The 24,620-nt window shown below is 35.6% G+C and overlaps 3 protein-coding genes across 3 annotated transcripts; 1 reads left to right on the top strand and 2 right to left on the bottom strand.

The window, feature by feature from the left end:
- Window positions 1-232: 232 nt before the first annotated feature.
- LOC131602715 (mitochondrial inner membrane protein OXA1-like) lies at window positions 233-12,106 on the bottom strand. Its single transcript, XM_058874887.1, has 10 exons — window positions 11,908-12,106; window positions 11,349-11,820; window positions 10,978-11,068; window positions 10,596-10,643; window positions 2,051-2,109; window positions 1,551-1,626; window positions 1,315-1,446; window positions 1,090-1,197; window positions 904-958; window positions 233-809 (listed from the first exon to the last, which is right to left on the bottom strand). Exons 2-10 carry the CDS (start codon window positions 11,801-11,803, stop codon window positions 544-546), a joined length of 1,290 nt encoding a protein of 429 aa, XP_058730870.1. The 5' UTR covers window positions 11,804-11,820; window positions 11,908-12,106; the 3' UTR covers window positions 233-543.
- A 5,527-nt stretch (window positions 12,107-17,633) lies between these two features.
- On the top strand, window positions 17,634-20,552 carry LOC131602714 (uncharacterized). The gene is made up of 4 exons (XM_058874886.1): window positions 17,634-17,787; window positions 17,906-18,025; window positions 18,342-18,544; window positions 20,177-20,552. The coding sequence occupies exons 2-4, from the start codon at window positions 17,936-17,938 to the stop codon at window positions 20,433-20,435; spliced, it is 552 nt and encodes a 183-aa protein (XP_058730869.1). The 5' UTR covers window positions 17,634-17,787; window positions 17,906-17,935; the 3' UTR covers window positions 20,436-20,552.
- A 2,049-nt stretch (window positions 20,553-22,601) lies between these two features.
- LOC131602713 (dof zinc finger protein DOF1.4-like) lies at window positions 22,602-23,951 on the bottom strand. The gene has a single exon (XM_058874885.1). The coding sequence runs from the start codon at window positions 23,641-23,643 to the stop codon at window positions 22,756-22,758; it is 888 nt and encodes a 295-aa protein (XP_058730868.1). The 5' UTR covers window positions 23,644-23,951; the 3' UTR covers window positions 22,602-22,755.
- Window positions 23,952-24,620: the final 669 nt, after the last annotated feature.

The raw sequence follows: 24,620 nt of genomic DNA, 5'->3' as shown, positions 1-24,620 counted from the left end.
AAATACAATTTTAGATGATAAGGACAATACCAAAAATTCATATCCTGCAAAGACGAAATGCTGCCTTAAAACCATGGAAAGTGTTGTCGCACCTACCTTTTGCAATAAAATTCTTCTACAGAATTACATGATTGTATAAACATACTGCCATAATAAGCCAATAGAGAAATAAGCACAAACCTAAAAACTCACTGGGAAACTTAATGGAGGCAATTGAATAATTATAAGAGGATGAAACTACAGAAATTTAAATCATTAAAATGTTTGAGTATACAAAGATAGTTGTGCCTGTATCCCAGGGGTGTATATCCTTCATTTGTTTTACAAGTACATACTATGAATAAATATATAAATACAAAAAGCCTTAGCTTCCGTTCCGCAGCAAAATTGATCACAGGTTGTTTTTATTCCCTCTCCCCTCTTAAATAAATGTTTAATTTCCCCTCAATCCGAGGATAATAATGCAGTATGACAAAAAAATCTAAGCATATTTGCTACATATGTTTTATGGCACAATTAAGGAAATAAATGTTTAATTTGCCCTCACTTCTTGCTTTTCTTTCTTCCTTTTACTTGTTTCTCCAAGCTTTTAAGCCTTTGACTGATAACAGCTGCAGAAGAAGAAGAGGATATCTTTTTATTTGACTGTTTGGATGAATCAATTGGAAATGAGCTTTGACCATTTGCCATTGATGCCGCTTGTTTTAGTGCTGGAAATATTGAGAAGGGAGATTTTGGAGAGCTGATGGGTTCTGCAGGAGGCAAGTCAGCAATACCTAAAGTTTTCTTTACACCGGGGACTCTAAGCACTGCAAAATGATGAAACAAAACCAAATTTCAGCATACTGAAAAGGTGAATAATGACGATATGGTATGGCAAATGAGAATTTTGAACTTCCTTACCCATTCCATATGAAAGTGAAAACAAATTTGATGTAATCCAGTAACAAAATATAGCCTGCAAAATTATACATGAACACAAGTTCAAATCACATCAAATGACAAATAAAAAAAATTCTAATGCGTACGCGTGTAGTAGCAAAGGGAAGTTGTTCCATCCAAAAAGAAGGCCTGGCTAGGAAAGTTTACCTTTGGAAAACTCATGGTGAAAGGAACGGAAAGAAGAGCAAGAATCCTTGAGAAATTTTTCATGGTGGCAGCCATAGGATTTCCTTCCATGCCTTCTTGCATATTACACTAAAATAAAAAACGAAATGTACAACCACACACGCATTCAGATAAGATCTCAAAGAGTCAAACTACAAAGATAATTGAAAAGTTGAATGTAAAGTCTCTTGGAAATGAAGTGCGCACCTCTACTACTAATAAAAATGACAATGCAGTTATAACTGGGAAAATGTATAAGGCATCTGGAGTTGTAAGATCAGTGAACCAGAAAGCTCCACCTTGTTTGAATGATGGCATTTTTTCAGACATGTTTGTTATCTGCCATTAAAGAAAGTAAAATAAAATTGTGAGTGGATAGAAACAATATTAAGGCTCATCAGATTCTACAATTAGAGGGACCATCAAAGCAAAAGTCAGCTTACCGCAAGAAAAAAACTAATGAAGACAGGACCTTGAATAAAGAGTCCCTTCATTGGCGTAAATGGAGTCACACCATATCTAATGAAACAAAAGAACCATGAAGTTTTGTTTACTGTTTAAAATAAAGTTTACTTGGAGCCACAGACCAATTACATCATACTTCCTTAAATACTAACCATAATGAACCTTCATATGATTATTGTGATCACAATTGTAACTAAAAGAAATGTTTAAATATCAGATTCATTATTTGACTGTTTAGAGAAGCAACATTTTCATTTTAATGAAAACAGCATAATCAAAATGAGGCCAATAATATAGTGACACACACGGAGTATTAAAAGGGATATTTAAGTTATGGCCATCACAAGCCACCACAAAGATTACTCCGGTGATACATTGTATCACATCACCGAATGTAGTATTTACACTGAATTTGGAGATCGATCCTGGCTATTTGCATTTTGCAGTTATACATTAAACAAACTATGAAAATGCTTACTCTTTGAATAGTTTTGACATCTCCTTCTGACCTTCAGCAACAGCCTCAGGATCCATTGTCTGAAAAATGGATTTTAATGTGACTAGTGAGAAATTGTCTTTTGATATAACAACGTATAACATGCATGTAAGAAAATCTAAAACAAAAAATTCCATTGCTCCAATATGACAAAGAACCCATTTCTTATAGATTATTTCATAGACAAGTCACTTTATTTTAACGGAAAAAGCATTTTTAAAGGATTTTGTTGAAATTGTTGTTTTAGATAAATAAGAAGAGAAACAATAAGAGCATTAAATTATTGCTAATATCCAATGGATATTGAACTGATACAAAAGACTAAACACCAGTCCCGAACTAAAAGGATACAAGACTCCTATTATTGGTTTTTCGGTTTGATTTGTTGTAATGGCCCTTTTGGTTGTTGTTGCGTTTTTTTCAGTTTTGCTTGTTTTTCAGTACTCATTGGGTGGCTTGTCTATTCCTTGTGTTGTACTTGAGGCTTTTAGTGCCTTGTTATTTATATTATTATATATATGATTCTATTTGCTTTTCGAAAAAGAAAAAAAAGACTCTTAATCCTAAATAAATAGGAAAACCATGAAGGAAATCATGATATTAAGTAATATAAAACTAATCCTAGATGAGAAACTAATATACTCTATGATTAGACACAGATCATAGAAGATAAACTAGGATACTCTGAAATTAATAACTCTTAAAGAGTCCCACATTTGATGAGATATGCAAGATCAGTTGAGCCACCTCCTATCAAGTTACACCAACCAAGCTACTCAGATCACACTCCAGATGTCCAATCCTAGACGTGAGGGGTGTTTGTTAAGAGTTCCACATTTGTTAAGAGTTCCTCAACTTACAACCGGGTTTTGAAAGGATGTGTTAGGCACAACCCAAACTCTAATATGCGTTTAAATCCTACCTAAGATCTGTTTGACTACCTCATATCATGTTTCCGCTATCAGACCACTCAGATCATATGCCAAATGTCCAAGTCTTGTCCTAGGCGAGGGGGAGGAGGAAAGGGGTTGGAGTTCCATATTTGAAGAGATATGGCCTGACAATGTGTTTATCAATAGGGTAATTTTTACCTTACAAGTTGGTTTTGTTAAGCCCAACCCAAACTCTAATAATAACAAAGCATTTCAAAGATATTCTATCTTTTTGCAGATCACCATCGCAATACACCGAATGGGCTACAAGAACAATTGAAGATTCTCATATGTTTTTCAAGATCGTAAAAAACTACCTTCTAGAAGACATAATCATGCAATAGTATTGAAGGATAGGGCGCAACCTAAAAGGCACCCCGTAATTATTTAAAAAATTGAGATAGAAAACCCGTTGGTAATGTGATAACACAAAATTATACCGCATTTTCTGTCTCGATTACGACACAATTCGTAATGTTTATTTTATTACAATTTTCTTTAATTATGATTTTACGCCGGTATTTTCATTGTTTCAGGAATTTAATTGAATAAAGAGATTGTTATCAGCGATATCCAGATTGTTTTTCGGAATTTGGTCGGTATTTCACTGGAAGTGTATATATAACAATCTGGATATATATATATATATATATATATATATATATATATATATATATATATATATATATATATATATATATATATATATATATATATATATATATATATATATTCCAGTAAACAACCGCAAGTCTTCCAAACTATAATAAATATGATTTGGTTACTCGCAGGATCGACTAGATTGATCCTAGGACACATAGTCAAGAAGATTGTCATCAACGTTCATTCGAACCATATTCATTATTTGTCTTCTTCAATAAGCGTTGTTCGATTAAAGAACAAATAGTCTTGACAATCACTTTGTTATATATAAATGTGACTTCAGCGAAAAGATAAGTAACATAACATAGAAAATTAAAAGGACTATTGAAACGTAAAGAATCTTAAACTGCAGAAATGTAAAAGACTTTGAAAGTAAATAACATGAAAGTAATTCGAAAGTAAATGACATTAAAGTAAAGATACAGAAATGTAAATGGCAAGAAGTAAACGAAATGCAGTAATTCTGGAAGATATTTAAAAACAAAAGATAATACACATGTATTAAAATGGTGGTGTCATACGTACATTTTCTCAGCGAACTCTTTCTCTTAACGCTTGATACTTGAGTAAATATGTGAGTGATTTGTACAAAATGTATAAATCCAGATTGTTATATATCCAGATTGTTATATATACTTGAGTATATATATATCCAGATTGTTATATATACACTTCCAGTGAAATACCGACCAAATTCCGAAAAACAATCTGGATTTGATGTATTTGTTGTGTCATATCGGCGCTATGGCGTACCATTTCATCGTACATAAAATCGAGAGTCATAGGGATAGGCCTCATTCTTCCTCGTGTATTTGAGGGACCATCTTGATCTTCGGGTGGCATTTGCGTGTTGTCTTGGTTGTTACCACCTTGTTGTTCTAATTCCTCCTCCATTTCGTCCACAACCGCGTTGTCTTCTTGAATGATAGCTCCAGGAGCGGGTGCGTTTAAATCATAGAGCCAATTTTACAAATTCCTTGGGTTGGTACCTGCTCTATTTGGTAGTACGATACTTGGGACTTCTCTGTTACCTACCATCAGCGTATATCCTCTAGCAACTCTGTGCTTAATTAAACGATCGGAACGACAATTGTTGATGTCAAGGTAGGCAGTTATTAGTGCGGCCATTTCCTCTATTCTATTCAACAGGTTCAGCTTGATGGCTACGGACGTAACAAAACCGCCAATACAAAATGGAGTAGTTCCTTCTCTTGAAACAAGGTTGTGGATATGTTGGAAAATGAAGGAGCTAGCGTTTATCTTCCATTCTTTTGAAAAATAACATTAAATGATAAACAACTCTCTCGCATTAACTTTGTTGTTGTTGGAACGAGCCATGATGGTGTTGGATAGAATGCGGTGAAAATACCGTATTGTTGAGTTATGAATTTGAGAGGCAAATAACTTATCCCACCCAGCAGGGCGTTCACCGGTTAGGTGTTCCCATACTCCGAATCCTATTGCCATCCAATCCGTGTCGGAGGGAATACGATAGTGTATACCTGGAGTTCGCAGGAAACGGAACATTTCGCTCAACCGCGTTTGAGTTAAAGAATATTCATTGTTGAGCAATCGAAAATGAGCGAGACATCGGATAGGTACATACTGTCACCGGGGGTGACAAATGAAAAGGAACTGAGAAATTCCAAAGTCAGAGATTCGACGGTGGGGTGCCTCAAATTGCAGACGTATTCCAAGTTGGACCACTGTAACATATCTCTAACATCTTCATATATTCCCAGCCTGCGCATGCACGTCTCATCTGGATATCTTGTAGTTGTAATGGAACGCTGGTAATAGGCTAGGTATCTATCTCTCTGGAGCTCACCGCGTTCACCTTGGCGGAAAACAATTCCGATGAGATCGGGTTCTCCCCGATTTGGTTGAACACGTTGGTTTCCTCTTCTGGCCATGGATATAATTTTTCAAGGTTGATTGTATAAGGCCAAGGAAAAGGAGAAGGGAGAGTGTTTGAGAAATGATAGAGAGTTTGAGAAGGGTTGAAGTATTGTGTAGAAAGGAGGAGATATAAAAGGTTATGGAGAGTTAAATGGGGGAGATTGAAAGTTAAATTTGAATTTTGAATGTGGTGGTTTGACTGTCATACAACATAGGGAATCTTGGAAGAAAAGAATTGGAAGACATGCGTGAATGCTTGTCTGCTACGCAGACTGAGAAAATGAAAAAAAAGGAGTGTCGTGGGGCACACCCACTGCCGAGCGGCAGTGTGTTAAATAAAGAGTGAGTGTCGAGGGGCACTCTGCTTCTTTTTTTTATTTTTCAAAAGGAACAAAGTTTATATCAGTAGCTTCACGCACAGCACCACATGTATGGCATCAGGTTCTCATGCATAGTTCAAATCACTCATCACTTCCTATGCATGCCAAGATTCTTAAATAACAGGCCTTGGGAAGAACATTGTCATGCATGCTGTGACTACAATAAATGCATGCAATGTTATTGGATCAAACAATTAAGTGTGAAATAATATACCACAAATTAAGTCTTTATACACTTTTTTTATAATAGATAATAATTAATTAGCACAGTATAATTATTACTTAAGTAAATGGTATAGAAATAAACATCTACCATATGTAGCAGAAATAAATAAAAGAAAGAAATTCTTTACCATTTACTTAAGTAATAATTATACTGTGCTAATCAATTATTATCTATTATAAAGAAAGTGTATAAAGACTTAATCTGTGGTATATTATTTCACACTTAATTGTTTGATCCAATCACATTGCATGCATTTATAGTAGTCAAACTCTATTAATTGGCAGTAGAACATTGAAACATGTCACAGCATGCATGACAATGTTCTTCCCAAGGCCTGTTAATTAAGAATCTTGGCATGCATAGGAAGTGATGAGCGATTTGAACTATGCATGAGAACCTGATGCCATACATGTGGTGCTGTGCGTGAAACTGCTGACATAAACTTTGTTCCTTTTGAAAAAAAAAAAAAAAGAAAGAAGCAGAGTGCCCCTCGGCAGTAGATGTGCCCCTCGGCACTCACTCTTTATTTATCACACTGCCGCTCGGCAGTGGGTGTGCCCCACGGCACTCCTTTTTTTTTCATTTTCTCAGTTTGCGTAGCAAACAAGCATTCACGCATCTCTTCCAATTCTTTTTCCTTCTTTTCTTCCAAGATTCCCTATGTTGTATGACAGTCAAACCACCACAATAATTGGCATTGATTCCACATTCAAAATTCAAATTTAACTTTCAATCTCCTCCATTTAACTCTCCATAACCTTTTATATCTCCTCCCCCTACACAATACTTCAACCCTTCTCAAACTCTATCATTTCTCAAACACTATCATTTCTCAAACACTCTCCCTTCTCCTTTTCCTTGGCCTTATACAAATCAACCTTGAAAAATTATATTCATGGCTAGAAGAGGAAACCAACGTGTTCAACCAAATCGGGGAGAGCCAGATCTCACCGAAATTGTTTTCCGCCAAGGTGAACGCGGTGAGCTCCAAAGAGAAAGATATCTAGTCTATTACCAGCGTTCCGTTACAGCTACGAGATATCCAGATGAGACGTGCATGCACAGGCTGGGAATATATGAAGATGTTAGAGAGATGTTACAGTGTTCCAACTTGGAATACGTCTGCAATTTGAGGCACCCCACCGTCGAATCTCTGACTTTGGAGTTCCTCAGTTCCTTTTCATACGTCACCCCCGGTGACAGTATGTACCTATCCGGTGTCGCCCATTTTCAATTGCTCAACAATAAATATTCTTTAACTCAAACGCAGTTGAGCGAAATGTTCCGTTTCCCGCAAACTTCAGGTGTACACTATCGTATTCCCTCCGACACGGATTGGATGGCAATAGGATTCGGAGTATGGGAACACCTAACCGGTGAACGCCCTGCTGGGTGGGATAAGTTATTTGCCTCTCAAATTCATAACTCAACAATACGGTATTTTCACCGCATTCTATCCAACACCATCATGGCTCGTTCCAACAACAACAAAGTTAATGCGAGAGAGTTGTTTATCATTCAATGTTATTTTTCACAAGAATGGAAGATAAACGCTAGCTCCTTCAATTTCCAACATATCCACAACCTTGTTTTAAGACAAGGAACTACTCCATTTTGTATTGGCGGTTTTGTTACGTCCATAGCCATCAAGCTGAACCTGTTGAATAGAATAAAGGAAATAGCCGCACTAATAACTACCTACCTTGACATCAACAATTGTCGTTCCGATCGTTTAATTAAGCACAGAGTTGCTAGAGGATATACGCTGATGGTAGGTAACAGAGAAGTCCCAAGTATCGTACTACCAAATAGAGCACGCACCAACCCAAGGAATTTGTAAAATTGGCTCTATGATTTAAACGCACCCGCTCCTGGAGCTATCATTCAAGAAGACAACGCGGCTATGGACGAAATGGAGGAGGAATTAGAACAACAAGGTGGTAACAACCAAGACAACATGCAAATGCCGACCGAAGATCAAGATGGTCCCTCAAACACACAAGGAGGAAGAATGAGGCCTATCCCCATGACTCTCGATTTTATGTACGACGAAATGGTACGCCACAACACCGATATGACACAACGAATACAGCAAGAGCAACATGACTACGCCAATTGGACCAACAACGGTATGTGGGATTTAAGTGACCAAATGCAAGCACTTTTTATGCGGGTGGATGGCCTCTACGATCATTTCAACATCCGACCACCTCCCGACCAAGGCGACCAGTAGTATAAGCATCGAGGACTATGCTTGGATTAAGCATAGGGGAGTTAGAATTTATTTAATGTTTTATGTCTTTTATTTTCTAAGTAGATTTATTTTTCAGCATAATTTCCCTTTTCCGCAATTTCCCTTGAATAAAATTGAGTACTTTCGAGTTCATAATGCAAATTTCGTGTGTTTGTCCAAACTTTCCCTTTTATTTGAACTTGAACCATAACAAAAATCTAAAAATTTAAATGCATAGATCTAAACACCCGAAGAGTACTTAAGTTACCAATCGCTTGAAAATAGGTACGGTCCCAATACTTTAGGACCCCACACATGTTGAATCATTTTGAGTATTCACTTTACCGAAACCTTAGACTTTAAACCTTCTTAATTACCCCGAATAGTTTATTTAGCAGTCGGCACCATCTTAAACATGAACTACGTAGGAAGCCGATGAATATAAGTGAATGATCCCTAAACTTTTAATTAAACTTTATTAACTAACGGCAGCACCTAACTAAGTTAGATGATCCTCACCCGGTCGTTTAGCCCAACAGTGTTGATTCCGGCAAAAAAATTGAAAAATATATATATAATTATTACAACCGCTGCAGATTGGTTCAGTTTTCTCTGGTGCTGAACTCGGTAGGGCGAACTACGGTTGATCCCCCGCAATTTGTTACGGATAAATAAAAGGAGTCGGAAACCTTACGCACCAAAACTCCTCAGTTGCGAAAACGATAAAATAGGGATCATTTACATGCTTATATTGCTTTATAATTCTACTGCCATGCTTGTGTTAATGTCATCATATTCTATTTTCTATTTTATTGAAAAATATAGTATGTCCGGCTAAATTATTGAACCGGTGTGTAAGGTCTCAGACGGACAGGTTTAGTAACGATTTGGCATAAACTTCCATAAAGCATTTTTTTGTCCTGATTTCCTATTTTAATGTTGAGTCGTATTTCTACGGAAGTAAATTACATCCTAAGGTCTAAAATCAAAATAACGAAAGTATGAGGTTTTTACCGGATAGCGGTCATCGAACATCAACTCTAAATACAGCGAGAGCGCTTTAGAGTTGATTATATTTTATTCGACTTTCAAAAATTATTTTTCAGTTTGTAAAGATTTAGCGAGAGCGGACTTTAGGACTGGTAGTATAATCTGAGTCAATAAACACGAGAGTGTGAGGTAAGGGTTTTTAATTCGAATAACTTATTCTGAAAAGTGACTACATTTATTTAAAAATATGCCATTAAGTTGCTAAACCCGGAAGTTGGACTATTACACACCGGTGTCTAAACACCTGATTAATTAATTATTGATTACCTTAGTTTAATTAAGTTTCACTTCTAAACCAACAAAAATCAAAAGCCTTAGCTACCAACTGCTACGAAAGACCGTATTATTTGACCCTCAGTCCTTGTGGGTTCGATATCTTTTAAAACTTAACGACTAAGTTGTATACTTGCAGTGCAAATCCCTATTCAAGATCTATAATTACCGTAAAGGGAAAGAATAGAAGGTGGAGTTTTATCTTAAAAAAGAGATTGGGAAAAGAATATGGAATTCGGCTATTTATAGTGATTGGTGGGTTGAGACCTGGGATGTTAGGATTCGTAGATTTTCACTAAAAAGAATGAACAATTTGCTGAAAGATTGAGAAAGGATATAAGTAAATAGGAGAAAAATCTCTCTTCCAAGGTTAATAATGATATATATCCTTGTATTCTCTTACTTATACAAATAAATGTATAACAACCTCAACTATTGAATATTCTTACAACGTTTAACTACTCTAATAAGACATGATTCTATATCCTATCAACACACCCCTCCCCAAAACAATCTTGTCCTCAAGGTTGACTCACAAGGATCAGATTTCTATTATATTTCATCTGCTCCTCTTGCATAAGAAAACTAGTCACACTCACTATGAATGGAAAAAATGAGACTACTCGAGTGGAATTATTTATTTTGATCCCTACAGTTTTACCAATGACATCGATAATCCGGTTAGACACTTAACCAGTGAACTATAAAAAAAATCCAGAAAAAATAAGCAAACTAAATTTTAAGATATAAGATAATAGAACTTGTCAGGCTCCTGTTGCTTAACTTACATGCATAACAATATATATAGCAAAGCATTATATCGAATATTGCTGGTATTAAGAAATGACTTGATGAACTAGAGCATCATTACCTGTCTATCAATTTTTTCCTTTATCTCTTCTAAGCGAGGCCTCATAAGCTGCAATACACATGAAACAGTAAGCTTAATAAGATAGATAGGGATAACAAAAAAGTGCATTATCAAATATACAACAAGCTTTAAGACCTTTATTCAAAAGGGAAAAAAGTGAAGGAACAAAATGGTGAAGTGAGTGACTAATAAACCCTACAACCCATATCAGTGACACCGTACTTCAAAAATGGAAAGAGAAGCAAAGGGAAAATTTCACTCCAAACATCCAATTAGTATCCTGTTGAAATAGAACAACAAAGGAGAAAGGGGCAAGTAATAGCCATTGGCATTACTACATTTTAGCAAGAAAGGAATATGAAAGCAAAGCAGCACAACATACGGTAAGCTTAGAAGTGGCCTTGAGTTGATTTATTAAGAGTGGAACAGTTGCACTTCGAATCAAGAGAGTTGTTAGAACTATGGCTGCCCACCTGATACAAAATTCATCTGCCATTAAATTTTATTTGGAGTTAGGAATTAACAAATCATTAAAGAACAGTGTAGCTAGCATAGTCTCAAAAACTCTATATTTCCATTTAGCTTAAAAAGGACATATAATAAGCCAAGACTCTAATTTGTATATTCTTAAAGGAAAATCATTAGCTTCATTACTTATTACCTATGAATCACGAACACAGACACAGACGCGCCTTTCTTAAAAGGCATCGGTACTACAGAGCTTATTACTAATAAATAGCGAGTCAAACTCACCAATTTAAACCAGTGAAGGAATGCACGGCATCTATAACATACTGCAAGGCTTGTACAGGCAAATAAGAATCAGCAGCAGCAATAGCAACTTCACTAACAACTGGAGCCTGAGAAGCTACAGCCTCCATGTTGGTATCAATAAGAACATCAGCTACATCAGTCATTGCGGTAATCTTATCCGAATCATGATCCATTGTCGACATATTTCGACAAAAACTATAAGCAGCGAAAGGAGAAAGGTTTCTATGTTGAGAAGATGAGAAAAAACCCGTTGATCCGTTAAGAGAACTTCCAAAGGATCTTGATTGAATAAAACTACTGATTCCTGTTGAACAAGGTTTTTCGTCTGGCTGGTCACGCTTCTCTTCGCCGCTATGGATAACATAGGTGAAAGACGGGTGGAACTTTCGGTCTATGAGGTTACCTCTTTGCAAGAGGCAACGTCTATAAGCCATGGATTTGTTTGAAAGTTCTGTAAATCAACGTTACATGAAGAAATTAGAAATGATACAGAAGAGAGAGAGGAAAATCTGAAAGAGATGAATGAAAAGAGGAAAACCTGGATGAGTTGATCAGAGTTTGTGGCGGCTGACGACCAACTCCGCCTGCTTTAACCGGCGAGATTCTGGTTGTTACGGCTGATGATGTGAGTTCAGTACGATGCCAACATTTTAGGGTTTTAATTATTTAATTACGGTGACTCTTTTTACAGTCATTCTATTTTTTAACTTAATCAAGTAAAATATTATAAGCTTGGTGCGGGTTTGATGTCTTAACACGAAAGGAGTCTAATTAGGTGTTTGGGTCGGGAAAAATAATTGTTTTGTTTGTCTTATCAACTAACTAACTAGTACCTAGGGGTGTTCAAAACCAAACCGGCCCAATAGAAAACCGCAAAACCGAACCAAACCAAACCGAAACCGCAAAAAACCGCATTTGATTTGGATGTGTTTGGGTCATTTTTTAACAAACCGCGTGGTTCGGTTCGGTTTGCGGTTTGTATTTTACAAACCGAACCAAACCGAACCAAACCGCATTATGTTACAATCCCCAAACTTCAATTAACTTATATCCAACCAAAACTCAAACCTATTATGCCTTAGCCTTACAATTACAAATGATTCTCTCTTCTCCTCACTTAAGGTTTCAATTTAAGTATTCTCAAATCTCTCCTAGCGGTATTGCACTTTCTTCTCATATTCTTTTCCAAATACATATCATATATTATTTTCTAGTCTTTCATCTCTTAAGTTCTTTCTTTTTCTCCTTATTATTTTTATTCTATTGTTCTCTGTTCCAATTACGTTTTTAATGTTCCTCTTCTTATCTAATTGCATCTCTTATGCTCTTTCTTTTTCATCTTCTCTAATATTTCATCTTTTTTTTATTCTATTTCATTATAATGTTTTTGATATTATTTTATTCTACTATTTTATGTTTTTTATTCCACTTTTATTTAATATTATTTTTGTATATTAAATAGAAAGTTGTTATCCAAATATGATGAACTTTGTTGTTATTTGATAACGCATAAATGACTAAATATAAATTTATGTTGTCATCAATGTACGTATGTATGTCTCAATAAATTTTTGTAAAAAAAAACCGAACAAACCGAACCAATCCAAACCGCATTGATTTGGTTTGGTTTGGTTCGGTTTTATTTTTAAAAGCCAACCGAACCAAACCGAACCGCACACTTTTTCCTCTTGCGGTTCGGATGATTTTTCTCCTCAAAACCGCCCAAACCGCACCGCGAACACCCCTACTAGTACCTAAAAATGGAAAATGATTATTAGTAAGAAAAACAGAAAATAATAAAAGCAAGAATAAAATCTCAACAATAGAAAAACTTGCATGAATACGAACATAAATCATTAGTGTTATGAACAACCAATAAGAAAAGAGAAATTTTTAAATTTATTTAAAATTTAACTTCTTTTTTAATTGGATTCATGGGGTGGTTGTGATCAAGTAGGAGAGAGAGAAAAAATATTTTTGTTTTTTAATTAATAAAAATTTGTGATTGGTTGTTTGCAAAGCCACTTGTTATGTTTGTGCTCATGCAAGTATTTTTCTCTTTCTTTATCACAACCACTCCATGATCTCTATTAAAAAGGAAATTTAATTTATAATAAATTTAAAATTATCCACTAAATTAATGCCACATGTATATTCTTGTGTTTCTTGTTCAAAATCTTTTGTACTAAATAGCATTACTGCCTAAAAATACATGCAACAACATTGCCTATTATGCATCAATGATAGGGCTGTTTGTGATGCGGGGTTTGACCTTACAAATATTTTGAACTATTAAAAAAATGTGTGATTTAATTTGGTTCGATTAATTTTTATAAATAAAATTGAATCAAACTAAATCAAATCAATGCAGTTTAGATTTGTTTGGTTGATTCAATCTTTTATAAGATTGTTATTGAACCGTACATACACATGTAGAAGACAATACAATTTTAGAAGTCGACTATGCCCTTCTAGAACTACACAAATAGTCGGGTGACACTTGGGGGCTAAGGCATTAGCCAAGAAGATTATGAGGGAAAGGTATTTCTGGACGACCGTGGTCCAGGATGCCCAGGAATACGTCAAAAAGTGTGACCAATGCCAATGGCATGGAGATGTTTTCAACGCTCCATCTACATGATTACATGTTTTGACACCACCATGGCCATTCTTGTAATGGAGACTGGACATCCTCGATCCATTCGTCCCAGCACCTAGGCAACTTAAGTACTTAATCGTAGATGTGAACTATTTTACCAAGTGTATTAAGGCAGAGGCACTGGCGAACATCATAGCATCCAATGTCTTAAAATTCTTCAAATGGAACATACTGGCTAGGTACAAAGTCCTTCAAGCCATTGTGAAGGATAACGGGATGGACTTTATCGATAAAAAAGGATGAGAAACTTATTGGAGGAGTTGAAAGGTGGAGCACCTCCAAACAAACAATCAAGCTGAAACAACTAATTGAGTGCTAGTTATGGGGCCTAAAGCGAAGACCAGAGGAAGACAAAGGTAATTGGGTTGATGAACTGCCATAGATGTTATGGGGTTATTTTACCACTCCTAGTCGACCACATGAGAAACCCCTTTATGACTCACGTACGTGTAAAAGTGGTATTCTAGTGGAAATTGAAGAATTGAGTTGGAGGACAACTAACTCTTTACCAAGAAAATGTAATGACAGTGAAGAGATCGACCTTTTAGAAGAAAAATGATGATTGTCGCCTTCTCCAGCACAGTCGTCAAGCAAACCACATACTCTAGGTACAAATGTGGTGTCCAATTAAGAAAATTCCAAAAAGGGGACTTGGTGTTGCAGAGAGCCGACTAAGGAAGGAAAAAAGTCCGAGATGGCAAATATGGAAGATTCTACTGGGTGCGGACCAACACCGAGAAAATAGTGTACTTCTTGGAGTCCCTCGAAGGAGAAGATGTACCAAGGACTTGGAATGTCGACAAACCAAAGCGATATTATAGTTGAAAGGTCTTTATTCTCTTTTTGAAGACGGCCGAGAAAAAAGATATCTCATACCCTAGCAACACCATATGCCTAAATAGCTGATGCTTGATGCACTTGATATACCATTTTTGGAAACTCCTTTTGACGAATGACCTTAACCTTACTCGAGAAATATGCATAATTTTATTCATTAACAAGAGACCAAATCTTTCCAACTGTTTGAGAACCAGGGTGTTCAAGAAATGCATGAGGTGAAGCAACCAAAGTTAGCGTTAAACCTTCCCCGAGACCAATCTTTCCCTCGTCTTGCACGGGTAGTAGAGTCCTTCTTCCATAAGGTCCTTGGCCAGGTGGAATTTAGATACCTGTACTAGTAGGAGGAATTCTCCCAACCCACACAGTAAGGATTACAAAGTAATCTCTACTACAGACTGATCACGAGAGTCGTGTATTTCTGTTGGGACCATAACAAGAATGTTTAGAGTAAATGGACCAGTGGAGGACCTCCTTCCTAAATCACCTCAAGTAGATGGCAAATTGATTAGCCCCCGCAGGAGAAAGGACAACTTTAGAAGTCCTTTTCATTTGTAGCATCGTCTGGTGAAATGTCATCTTATATGCATACCAAAATATAAGTAAGATAAGGAAGTAGTCACCAAGAAATGAGTAAAGAAAAAAAGAAATTTCATATATTACTCACTGAAGATGACATGCCTCTCCTATTTGGTAGCGACTTCCACTTGCAAACATGTTTTTATGTACTATTTCTTTTATTTCCTAAGTGTTGTCCTAGAAGGAGCAATATCGTCAAAAAAACTCAAGTCGTCAAAGAAAGACACAAATTCCCTCTTTAGATAGGTTTCTTCCTATGACAAGTCTTTTGAGTTGAAAACATAAGACATGGCATCTGCCAAAAAATGAATCTGATGCCAGACATTGGAAAATTTACTTGAACATCAAAAAGGCGACTCAAACTCTATGTTGCATATGCTATCGTGATCTACTTAAGGGACGTAACCATGTAATATTGATCATTGGAGTTCTTCACACTCTTCGAGTAAACCTCAAACACCTTACTATTATGCTTAAGAGAAATCTATCATTGATTTTGTGCTAAATCAACGAAGTTGCGCTGGGCTTTAAAGCGATGAAAAAAGAGTGTCAGATTCGCCACATTTTTCTTATACTAGCACTGATACTAGAATAATTTGACGTAATCCAAGCTCATCGGGTCTAGTTACAAATGAGCTATTGCTAGGTGATTTAAAATACCCACCTTGAAGTCGTTAGAAGGAAGGCATAAACTTATCAAAGAAAGCACACATTCATGGAGGAGGATGACACACATATCATACATGTTGCATATCCTCTTATTCCATTCGGGGGAAGCACCCTTAGTCTAAGGAAGGACCCATCTTAGTAAAGGCATGGCTAATATTATCCTTGGAAGTGAAGGTGGAGACAATATCTGATGTCTCTTGATTCATCCATACATTTGAGTTATCTTTTATCACGTCTCGGGCTTTTGGGCGAGAATTGTCCATTTAAAAGTCCTGCCAACATATAAAGAGAAACGACTGTAAGTAGAAGCACAAAGTTGATATAAAATTAAGTTTCACATCCATGTCAAATGTCATTTATGTAAGGGCCAGAAACCCTAACAAATTCACATAATAGATATTGTCACACAATGTCCCACCATCAGTGGTAAGTTTCTTCTTAAAAATCCCTCATTCTCTATAAATCATATAAAACAAACAAATGAAGAAGGAGGTGGCACAAATGAGTTGAAGCAATCAATAGCCGAAGGATGTTTTAAACACAGAAGAATAGTCCTCGAGATCCACAAGCAACAAAAAGGGAAAATGGTAAGTTCAAAGCTCTCCATGTATCTTACAATGAAGGCGATTGTGCGATCCACAATAATAGATATTGGGATACGCAAACCACACCACCAATAGTTGAGATCTTAGTTCATACTGGCCAGAACACTCTAGTACCATATTATAAGAAGGCATCATTATTTCCAGGCATAGGGCCACATGTCGAAGTTCCTCTGTTAAACGTTGTTAATCAAAGACTAAAGACATGCATGAAAAACCCTCGTTCTACAAATATGAATAAGAGTTTGAGGGACAACTGCTTTGGACCGCTCGCGAGACCTATGACAAAAAGTCTAATAGAAAGCATCACGCGAAAAGATGTGCAGAACATATAGGACTTCGCCCCAGTTGACGATACGTGATTCCGACCTCCAACACACTTTCCACCATTTGATCTAATTGAATGATCACTCGCATAAGACATCAAATATCATGGAGACGATTTTAATCATATATCCTACATAAAGTAAGACGTGAGTCATTTTAAATATTCTCTCATTCACACACTCAAACTATTTTTTCATCCTTTCATTAACATGACTGTTTGAATGCTAACATGTTTACTCCGCATATAAGAAATTCAATCTGCCACATTGAAACTCAAATGTGTTCGATCTCACCTATCTCTATTCATGAATGGAAATAAATATTCTTTTAGAAAAAAATACATCACCTTTGGATGACAATCGTAGCTGCCCAACTTCTCCAAACTCCACTTTTTCTTGACAAACGCAAACTTTTCTTTTTTTATGATAGCGCAAACTCCACTTTCCCCAAGGGCACAAATAGTTTTTCTATTATAGGATTGGAGCACGTACTTTTAGAAATTACATATTTTCATTTAAATACGTTACAACTTTAACCCATTATTAGTATTTAAATATTTAAATATTCCTTAAATAAATTAATTTTGAATATTTTCAATGTACTTTAGATTTTGATTAACTCTCCCCACTTATTTAGTAGATAAATAAGAATCCTCTTATCTTTTAACATATACTTTGAGTTTTTGTTGCCTTTCGTTGTTTTGTTTTTATTTTGGTTGTCCTTTCTTGGAATTTCTTTGGACCAGGTTGTTCTTATGTAAACAACTGATTGATTTTTTTTTTTCTTTTTAATAATTTAAAAAAAGCTAAATCTAATGTTTTTGTGACTTGTATTTATTTATTTTGATTTGATTTTGTGAATAGATTGAAGTTGTGGATCTTGAGCTAATAGCTATGGCTTCATCTCTGTTACTTGCTGTGGTGTTTGTGTTTGATCTCATTGCTTTTGCTCTTGCTGTTGCCGCTGAACAAAGGAGGAGTACTGTGAGTCTCACACACCCTCTCTCACACACACATATTGTCTGAACTTTTCCTTGAATTCTGGTTTATTGTCTGAAACAACCTTTGCTTGAATAGATTCTGTTTCAACTGTAGTAGTTAACAAGCAGATGGGAAAACACAATCATAAGTTGTTTCATCTAAGGTTATGGTTGAATTGAGCTACTTGTGAGCTATTTAAGCTTGAATCATTAAATGCTCAATTAAACTTATTGACTGAAATAAACAAACTTAGGTTTTGAGATTAGACTTATACTACTCCATAAAATGTATCAGTAATTATTTGTTTTTCTAATGACAGGCCAATTTAGCACAAAATATTGAAGGTAGAAAGTATTGTCAATATGATTCTGACATTGCCACCGGCCTAGGTGTTGGGTCCCTCTTTATCCTTGTTGCCAGTCAAGTCATCATTATGGTTGTAACTAGATGCTTGTGCTGTGGGAAAGCCATGGCACCCAGTGGATCCAGATCATGGGCAATTTGTTTATTCATTACTGCCTGGTATGTTTTACCTTTTTCAGTTTAATTTCTATTCATTCACAAAGTAAATTTTGTTTACCCATACTTCAGATCTTCTGTAGCAACGGTATCTCTGAATAAAAGTGTGTCTAGTGTCTAATACTGATTGGACACCAATATGGTCAATCATGAGATCTTAAGTAGAATAGGCCGGATTGTAAAAGATCGCAAAACTCGAATCATTAGCACGGTACATAAGATCCTACCGAAAGAAAAAATGGTCAGGGCTGTCTTTGAGGGCGTGCAAGGCGGGCTACCCCACAGGGCCTCAAATTTTTTACAATTAAATTGTAACTAAATAGGGCCTCATAAATCTTTGCCACCGTTAAAATGGAGGTAAATAGGACATCTAATTATTTTGTCATGGTTGAACCATGACTAATCTACACAGGGCCTCTAAAAAATTGAGACGGCCTTGAAAATGGTAATTTCATATAGCACGTTTTTTTACAATCTTATTTCCAAAAGCTCGATTTTGACCACACACGAAAAAGATCTTTCTCAGATTGTAACACTCTCAGGCATCTTCAACGCGTAAGATCTTATGAACTTACGATCCATCACTCGATCTTGACTACACTTCTTGACACTGACACATGTGACTAAGTTTAATTTTTTCAAATTATAATTCATATTTAATTAGTCAAAATTATATAGAAAGAGCAGGCAAACGGGCAACAAGCTGCGCCGCTACCCCTTTTTGGATGGTAAATCCAATCCTCTTAAAAATTACATTCATGGTCCTAAAAGACACAACATTGCTATGCATGAAGCTTTGCACTCTCTGTAAAAGGTCAATTGCTTCTGGTGCTACAAAACCAAAAGTGTCAAAGGCAAATAGTATGAAAGCATGTTGATTGTCGGAACAGGCTTTCTCAAGCTTGGACACTTTACTTGAAGCAGCTTTGTGAGCTGCCAGCTCCACAGTAAAATCTCCGGTCCTCAGTCCCACCAATGGAAAAACCCAAATCAAATCTACACATGCATGTTTCCCTCCTACCCACCCATAGTCCAGAACTTATTCTGGCCTAAGTTTCGATCTCCCCTCCTGTGGGCCAGTCAAAAAATTCACAGGTGTCTCTTTCTTTGAATTATGGCTCATATTGTGGACTGTGGAGATTATTATAGGTAAGTGACTGGGGTTACGGGGACTTCAGGAGTATTATTATAAACTTAGCCCTAGTATTATATGTATTGCTTATAACATTATAACCCCAATGAACCCTAATTGTTAGACAAAAATAAAGTAAATTATAGTTGTTCTATAGTTGCAGAGATAGACACCATTGGTCGAACTATGTTAACTAAGATTGATTGTCTTTTACTTTCGTTTCTTTTTATTCTTCTATACTGGTTATTGCTCTAACATTATTAATGGTGTCGACGTGTTATTATTGTTGTTGTATCCCGTGTCCGTGTTAGAGTTAAGAGTCAGTGATTTAATCACCTTGATTCATAAATCAAATCATATTACGAAACCACTTTGTCATATTAGTTCGTAAAATATGTTCACAAATATTTACATGATAATGTGATTTAATCAAGATTACATGACCAAACTTGGTATTTTCTTTTGTTTTTCAATTTTTGATGTGTGATGTTAATAATTTTCAGGTTGACATTTTTTATTGCTGCTTCATGTCTTCTAGCTGGCTCAGTGAGAAATGCTTACCATACAAAGTATAGAGATCTAATGGGAGAGAGAGCACCTTCATGTCAAACCTTAAGGAAAGGAGTATTTGGAGCAGGAGCTGCTTTCATTGTTCTTACAGGCATAGTCTCTGAGCTTTATTATGTTAGTTTTTCAAAAGCTAATAATAGTGGAGTCCCTTCCTATGCTAGAGACACAGGTGTGACAATGAGCAATTTGTAAACTTAATTAATGCAATGTTGTCCCACTTTTAGAACTTGGGATTGGCTTACATAGATCTGAATTGTGAGAGTCTATTTGTAATTATGAAGCTAGTTTGAAAAAAGCCCGTTTAGACTATGCTTATGGTCTCTATATTTAGATTCCTTTGACTCTTAAATCATGTCACAATAGATTGTGTTATGCATCCTAAGAATGAGATTGGAGGGTAGGGTGGTTTATATTTCATTGTTGTTTTGACTTATAGAACACTAACCTTATACTGAGATTATAGTATAACATATTAGGTATTATAATAACCAGAGTCGATTTAAGTTTTTGGAAGTCCTGTCTAAATCAGTCACAATTCAACCGCGTAAAAACAAATTGGATCATATTTATCCATTTTTTAACCATGACAAATATTTTATGATACGCTCTTTAGCCACAGTTTAACCGTGATGGATTTTATACTCTGTGTGGTAATCTGTCTTACATGTCTTTAAAGACGGTCCTGATAGGAACGTTAACTCTCTAAGAGATTGAGATGTTGTTGTGCTGTTGTTTAGTGGTCCAAACCAACTTGGAACGTGACTCAACATATTGAATATTACTACTAGTTATAAATAGACCAGAAAAGCATGCGTATGAATCTGATCAAGATCATTGTGGCTACTTGTTAAGGTAGTGTTTGAATCCTCACATCACATGCATAAAGTACAAAGCTGCAATTGTTTACCAATGATACTTTTTAATTTATTGCTCTGTGGGGAAACTTTGTGACTAAAAAGAGCTCTACTAATATTTTATATTGGTCCATGGTTGCCTCTTCACTCATCAATAATACAACAAACGACAATCACAGAACAATCCTTCAATATTTGGTGGTCCAAATATACCATACACTAATCACTATTCTATTTCAATTGAACTAATGGTCTATTTAGATAAATAACTTGCACAGATATTTCAGTTTGAAGACATGTTTGGTGTCAGATACGTGTTCATGTGAGTATCGTGTTTAGTGCACTGACACTCCAATAACAAAATCATTTCTTTCTTTTTATGAAAGGTGCCGACTTGACAATGTCGTATTAGATGTTCGTGTCTAATAATCGACACTTCAATATCAAAAACATTTTTTCTTCATGAAAGGTGTCGACGTGTTAATATCGTATAAGAATCATTTCTTTCTCTTTATATGAATGGTGTCGACGTGTCAGTATCGTATCAGATGTTTGTGTCTGGTACATCGACACTCCAATATCAAAATCATTTTTCTCTACGAATTGTGTTGACGTGCCAGAATCGTATCAGAATCATTTCTTTCGCTCTATGAATGGTGTCGACGTGTTAATATCGTATCAAAATGACCACGTGTCTGGTACACCAACACTCCAGTATCAAAAACATTCTTTCTCTTATGAATGGTGTCGACGTCTTAATATCGTATCAGATGTTCGTGTCTGGTACACCAACACTCCAATATCAAAAACATTATTTCTCTCTATGACTGTTGTCAACGTGTTAGTATCGTATTGGATGTTCGTGTCTGGTACACCGACACTCCAATATCAAAAACATTATTTTTCATTATTTCTCTCTATGAATGATCTTGACGTGTTAGTATTGTAATAGATGTTTGTGTCTGGTCGGTGTTAGAAGCGGGCATAATAATAGTAAATATAAAAATATTAATAAACAAGTATACAACAAGTATTTTTTTAAACCCCGGATCAAAGAATGATCTCAAGATGCTGATTCAGAAGCAATTAGATCTTTATGATAATATCATTCCCAACAAATAAACATATCCACAAGAATCTTCCATCACATTCTCCTGTCTGTTCAGTGCTGAAGCAGATTCCATATCTATATCAATCATCCACATAACAAAACACTCAGAAAACTTCAAAAAAAAAATAAAAAAATCCTATATTAAGAACTAAAGCTGCACTACTTGCATACACTAAAAAACCAATTTATTACAAATTAAAGAAAAAAAAATAATAGAGAGATGAAAAAACAAAGAGGCAAAGTGAGTGGATTACAGCTAATTGGGACCCTTTTCTTGAACCTGAAGCTGAAACTAAAACATGACAGCTTCAATCCAAATACTGTTTTTTTTAGTAACAATTACATATGCAGAAAAAACTAGCACAGAATAATTAACATGCTCCATTTGGAAAATTAACAACAACACTTGCTTAATTATCTGTATGAAAAAACACAAAAAAAAAATACACCCCAATTAAATTAAATAGACTAATTAATCTATGGACAGTAACAAGACACTACAACATGTTGAATGTTGATGTTACTTTTTCCTCTTGTTCTTTTGGTTTCATGGTTTGATATCAGAATCATCCCAATAAGGATCCTTTAAATCAGCTGATACCAATGAATCAATGTCTTCCCAGTTCCAATACTTTGAAGCTTCCATGCCACCACTTGTTGCTGGTAATGATAATGATGTTGGTATCGGTATCGGCATCTCCCATGGCTTTGTGTTAGGAATTATAGGTTCTTGTTCCTGTTCTTGTTCCTCCATTGTTTTAAACTCTTGTCCATAGTAAAAAACATTGGAAGATGAACAAGTGGCTGTGTCAAATGAACTTGAGGAGGTTGAAAAGGGAAAGAGCAAGCTTTGATTCTGATGAGGAATAGGTAGAGTTGAAGAAGTAGTAGTAAACATGCCAAAATCTTTGCTTTCTACTAATAAGTCTCTTGTGTTCATCATCATATTCTGTTGTAGAAGCAAAGATGGTGGATGGATTAGAGCTTGATATAGAGATGAGTTAGGAATGGTTTTGTGATGATCACTCACTTGAAGAGGTGTTTGAATTGAGGTGGTGCAAGTAGTGGTTGCTATGGTGGTGGTGGTGGTGGTGGAAGAAGTAGTTGTTGTGGTTGATTTTTTGGTTCTCTTATTCTTTCTGCCACCGCCAACCGGAACATTGCGTAGAGTTCCACCTTTAGTCCAGTGTCTTTTACAAGCTCTACAAAAATGGCGAGGCTGAGACTTGTTGTAATTGTTATAGTAACAAAACTTTGTGTTTGTTGAGTCACATCTTGGACAATTCAAGTGTTCTGCTGATTGCTGCTGAGGATTTTGTTGCTGTTTTCTCATTAGTTGATGAGGCTTTGGAAGTTCCAAATCTTGAGATTCTAATAAGGTTTGTTTCCAATCAAGTCCACTGCTAGAAATAACCTGTTTAGAACTCAAACCCATATCTTCAAAAGTAGTAATAAACTAGAAAAACAATAAGATCAAACCATAAAGAAGGTAAGAAAAAAAACAGCAAAAGTTGAGTCTTTTTTATTATGATCTAGATGATTCTGATGTGTATATGTAATGGCTATTTATGATGTTATAAACAAGAAGATGATGAGAAAAAATGAATTGAGGTAGTGTGTGGTGAAGGGTTTTGATACTGTTAATGTATATGTAGCAGACGGCGCAATCCTATGAAATTTAATGAAGACTATAAGAACCTAGGAGTACTCTTACTTCTAGCACAAGTATTATATTATTATTATTATAGAATTATTATACTAGTAGTAAATAAGGGAGAAGAGAAAGAGGAATACTTAACACTTAAGGTGATTGTGAGTGGTTAACACGTGGGAGGTTTTAGACCAGTGATAGTGGTGTATGTGTTTTGGTTGTAAAATGGACGTAGATGTTGCATGATGCTATTTTGTGGTATGCTATTGTAATTTGATTAGAGGGGGACTTGGCTAGGCCACCAAATTCAATTACAAAATGAAAACAACTTTGTTCCCCTTATGTTTCTAAAAATCTTTGAAAATGCATTTTTTGGCATAACAAGAATTGTATTTTCGTCAGGAATATATATTTTAACTGCACAACACGATGTTTTTTCTTATCCTCCAACGATATCGGAGATTGTCTTAGAATAGATAACAGTCACCAGAAATATTTCAGAGTCAAATCACTATATAAATATTTCAGAGTCAAATCACTATATAAATAAGAGTCTCACACTTTTCAGATATGATCACACAATTAATTCTCGCGTGATATTTGCTAGCACACTATCTAAATTAAACGTCATAGTATCTTTTACATATACACCCTCTTATCTAGAGAAACAACAGAGTTAGGAGACAAAAAAATAGATCCCAACCTAATGATCAGTAAGACAAAGCTCACTTGACCAGTTCATACAATTCATCCAATATAGA

Source organism: Vicia villosa, linkage group LG5, assembly GCF_029867415.1.
Source record: "Vicia villosa cultivar HV-30 ecotype Madison, WI linkage group LG5, Vvil1.0, whole genome shotgun sequence".
Classification (NCBI taxonomy): Eukaryota; Viridiplantae; Streptophyta; class Magnoliopsida; order Fabales; family Fabaceae; genus Vicia; species Vicia villosa.
Note: the sequence above shows the minus strand (reverse complement) of the source record. Positions and strands in the feature narration are given on the sequence as shown.

Excerpts from the sequence above, each read along its gene's own strand:
- LOC131602714 (XM_058874886.1), top strand. The coding sequence starts at position 17,936 with ATGGCTTCATCTCTGTTACTTGCTGTGGTGTTTGTGTTTGATCTCATT. Across the intron at positions 18,026-18,341 it reads CTGAACAAAGGAGGAGTACT|GCCAATTTAGCACAAAATAT; the intron begins GTGAGTCTCACA and ends TTCTAATGACAG. Across the intron at positions 18,545-20,176 it reads TGTTTATTCATTACTGCCTG|GTTGACATTTTTTATTGCTG; the intron begins GTATGTTTTACC and ends AATAATTTTCAG.
- LOC131602713 (XM_058874885.1), bottom strand. The coding sequence starts at position 23,643 with ATGGGTTTGAGTTCTAAACAGGTTATTTCTAGCAGTGGACTTGATTGG.
- LOC131602715 (XM_058874887.1), bottom strand. The coding sequence starts at position 11,803 with ATGGCTTATAGACGTTGCCTCTTGCAAAGAGGTAACCTCATAGACCGA. Across the intron at positions 1,447-1,550 it reads TCATTAGTTTTTTTCTTGCG|ATAACAAACATGTCTGAAAA; the intron begins GTAAGCTGACTT and ends CTTTAATGGCAG. Across the intron at positions 959-1,089 it reads TCACCATGAGTTTTCCAAAG|GCTATATTTTGTTACTGGAT; the intron begins GTAAACTTTCCT and ends ATAATTTTGCAG.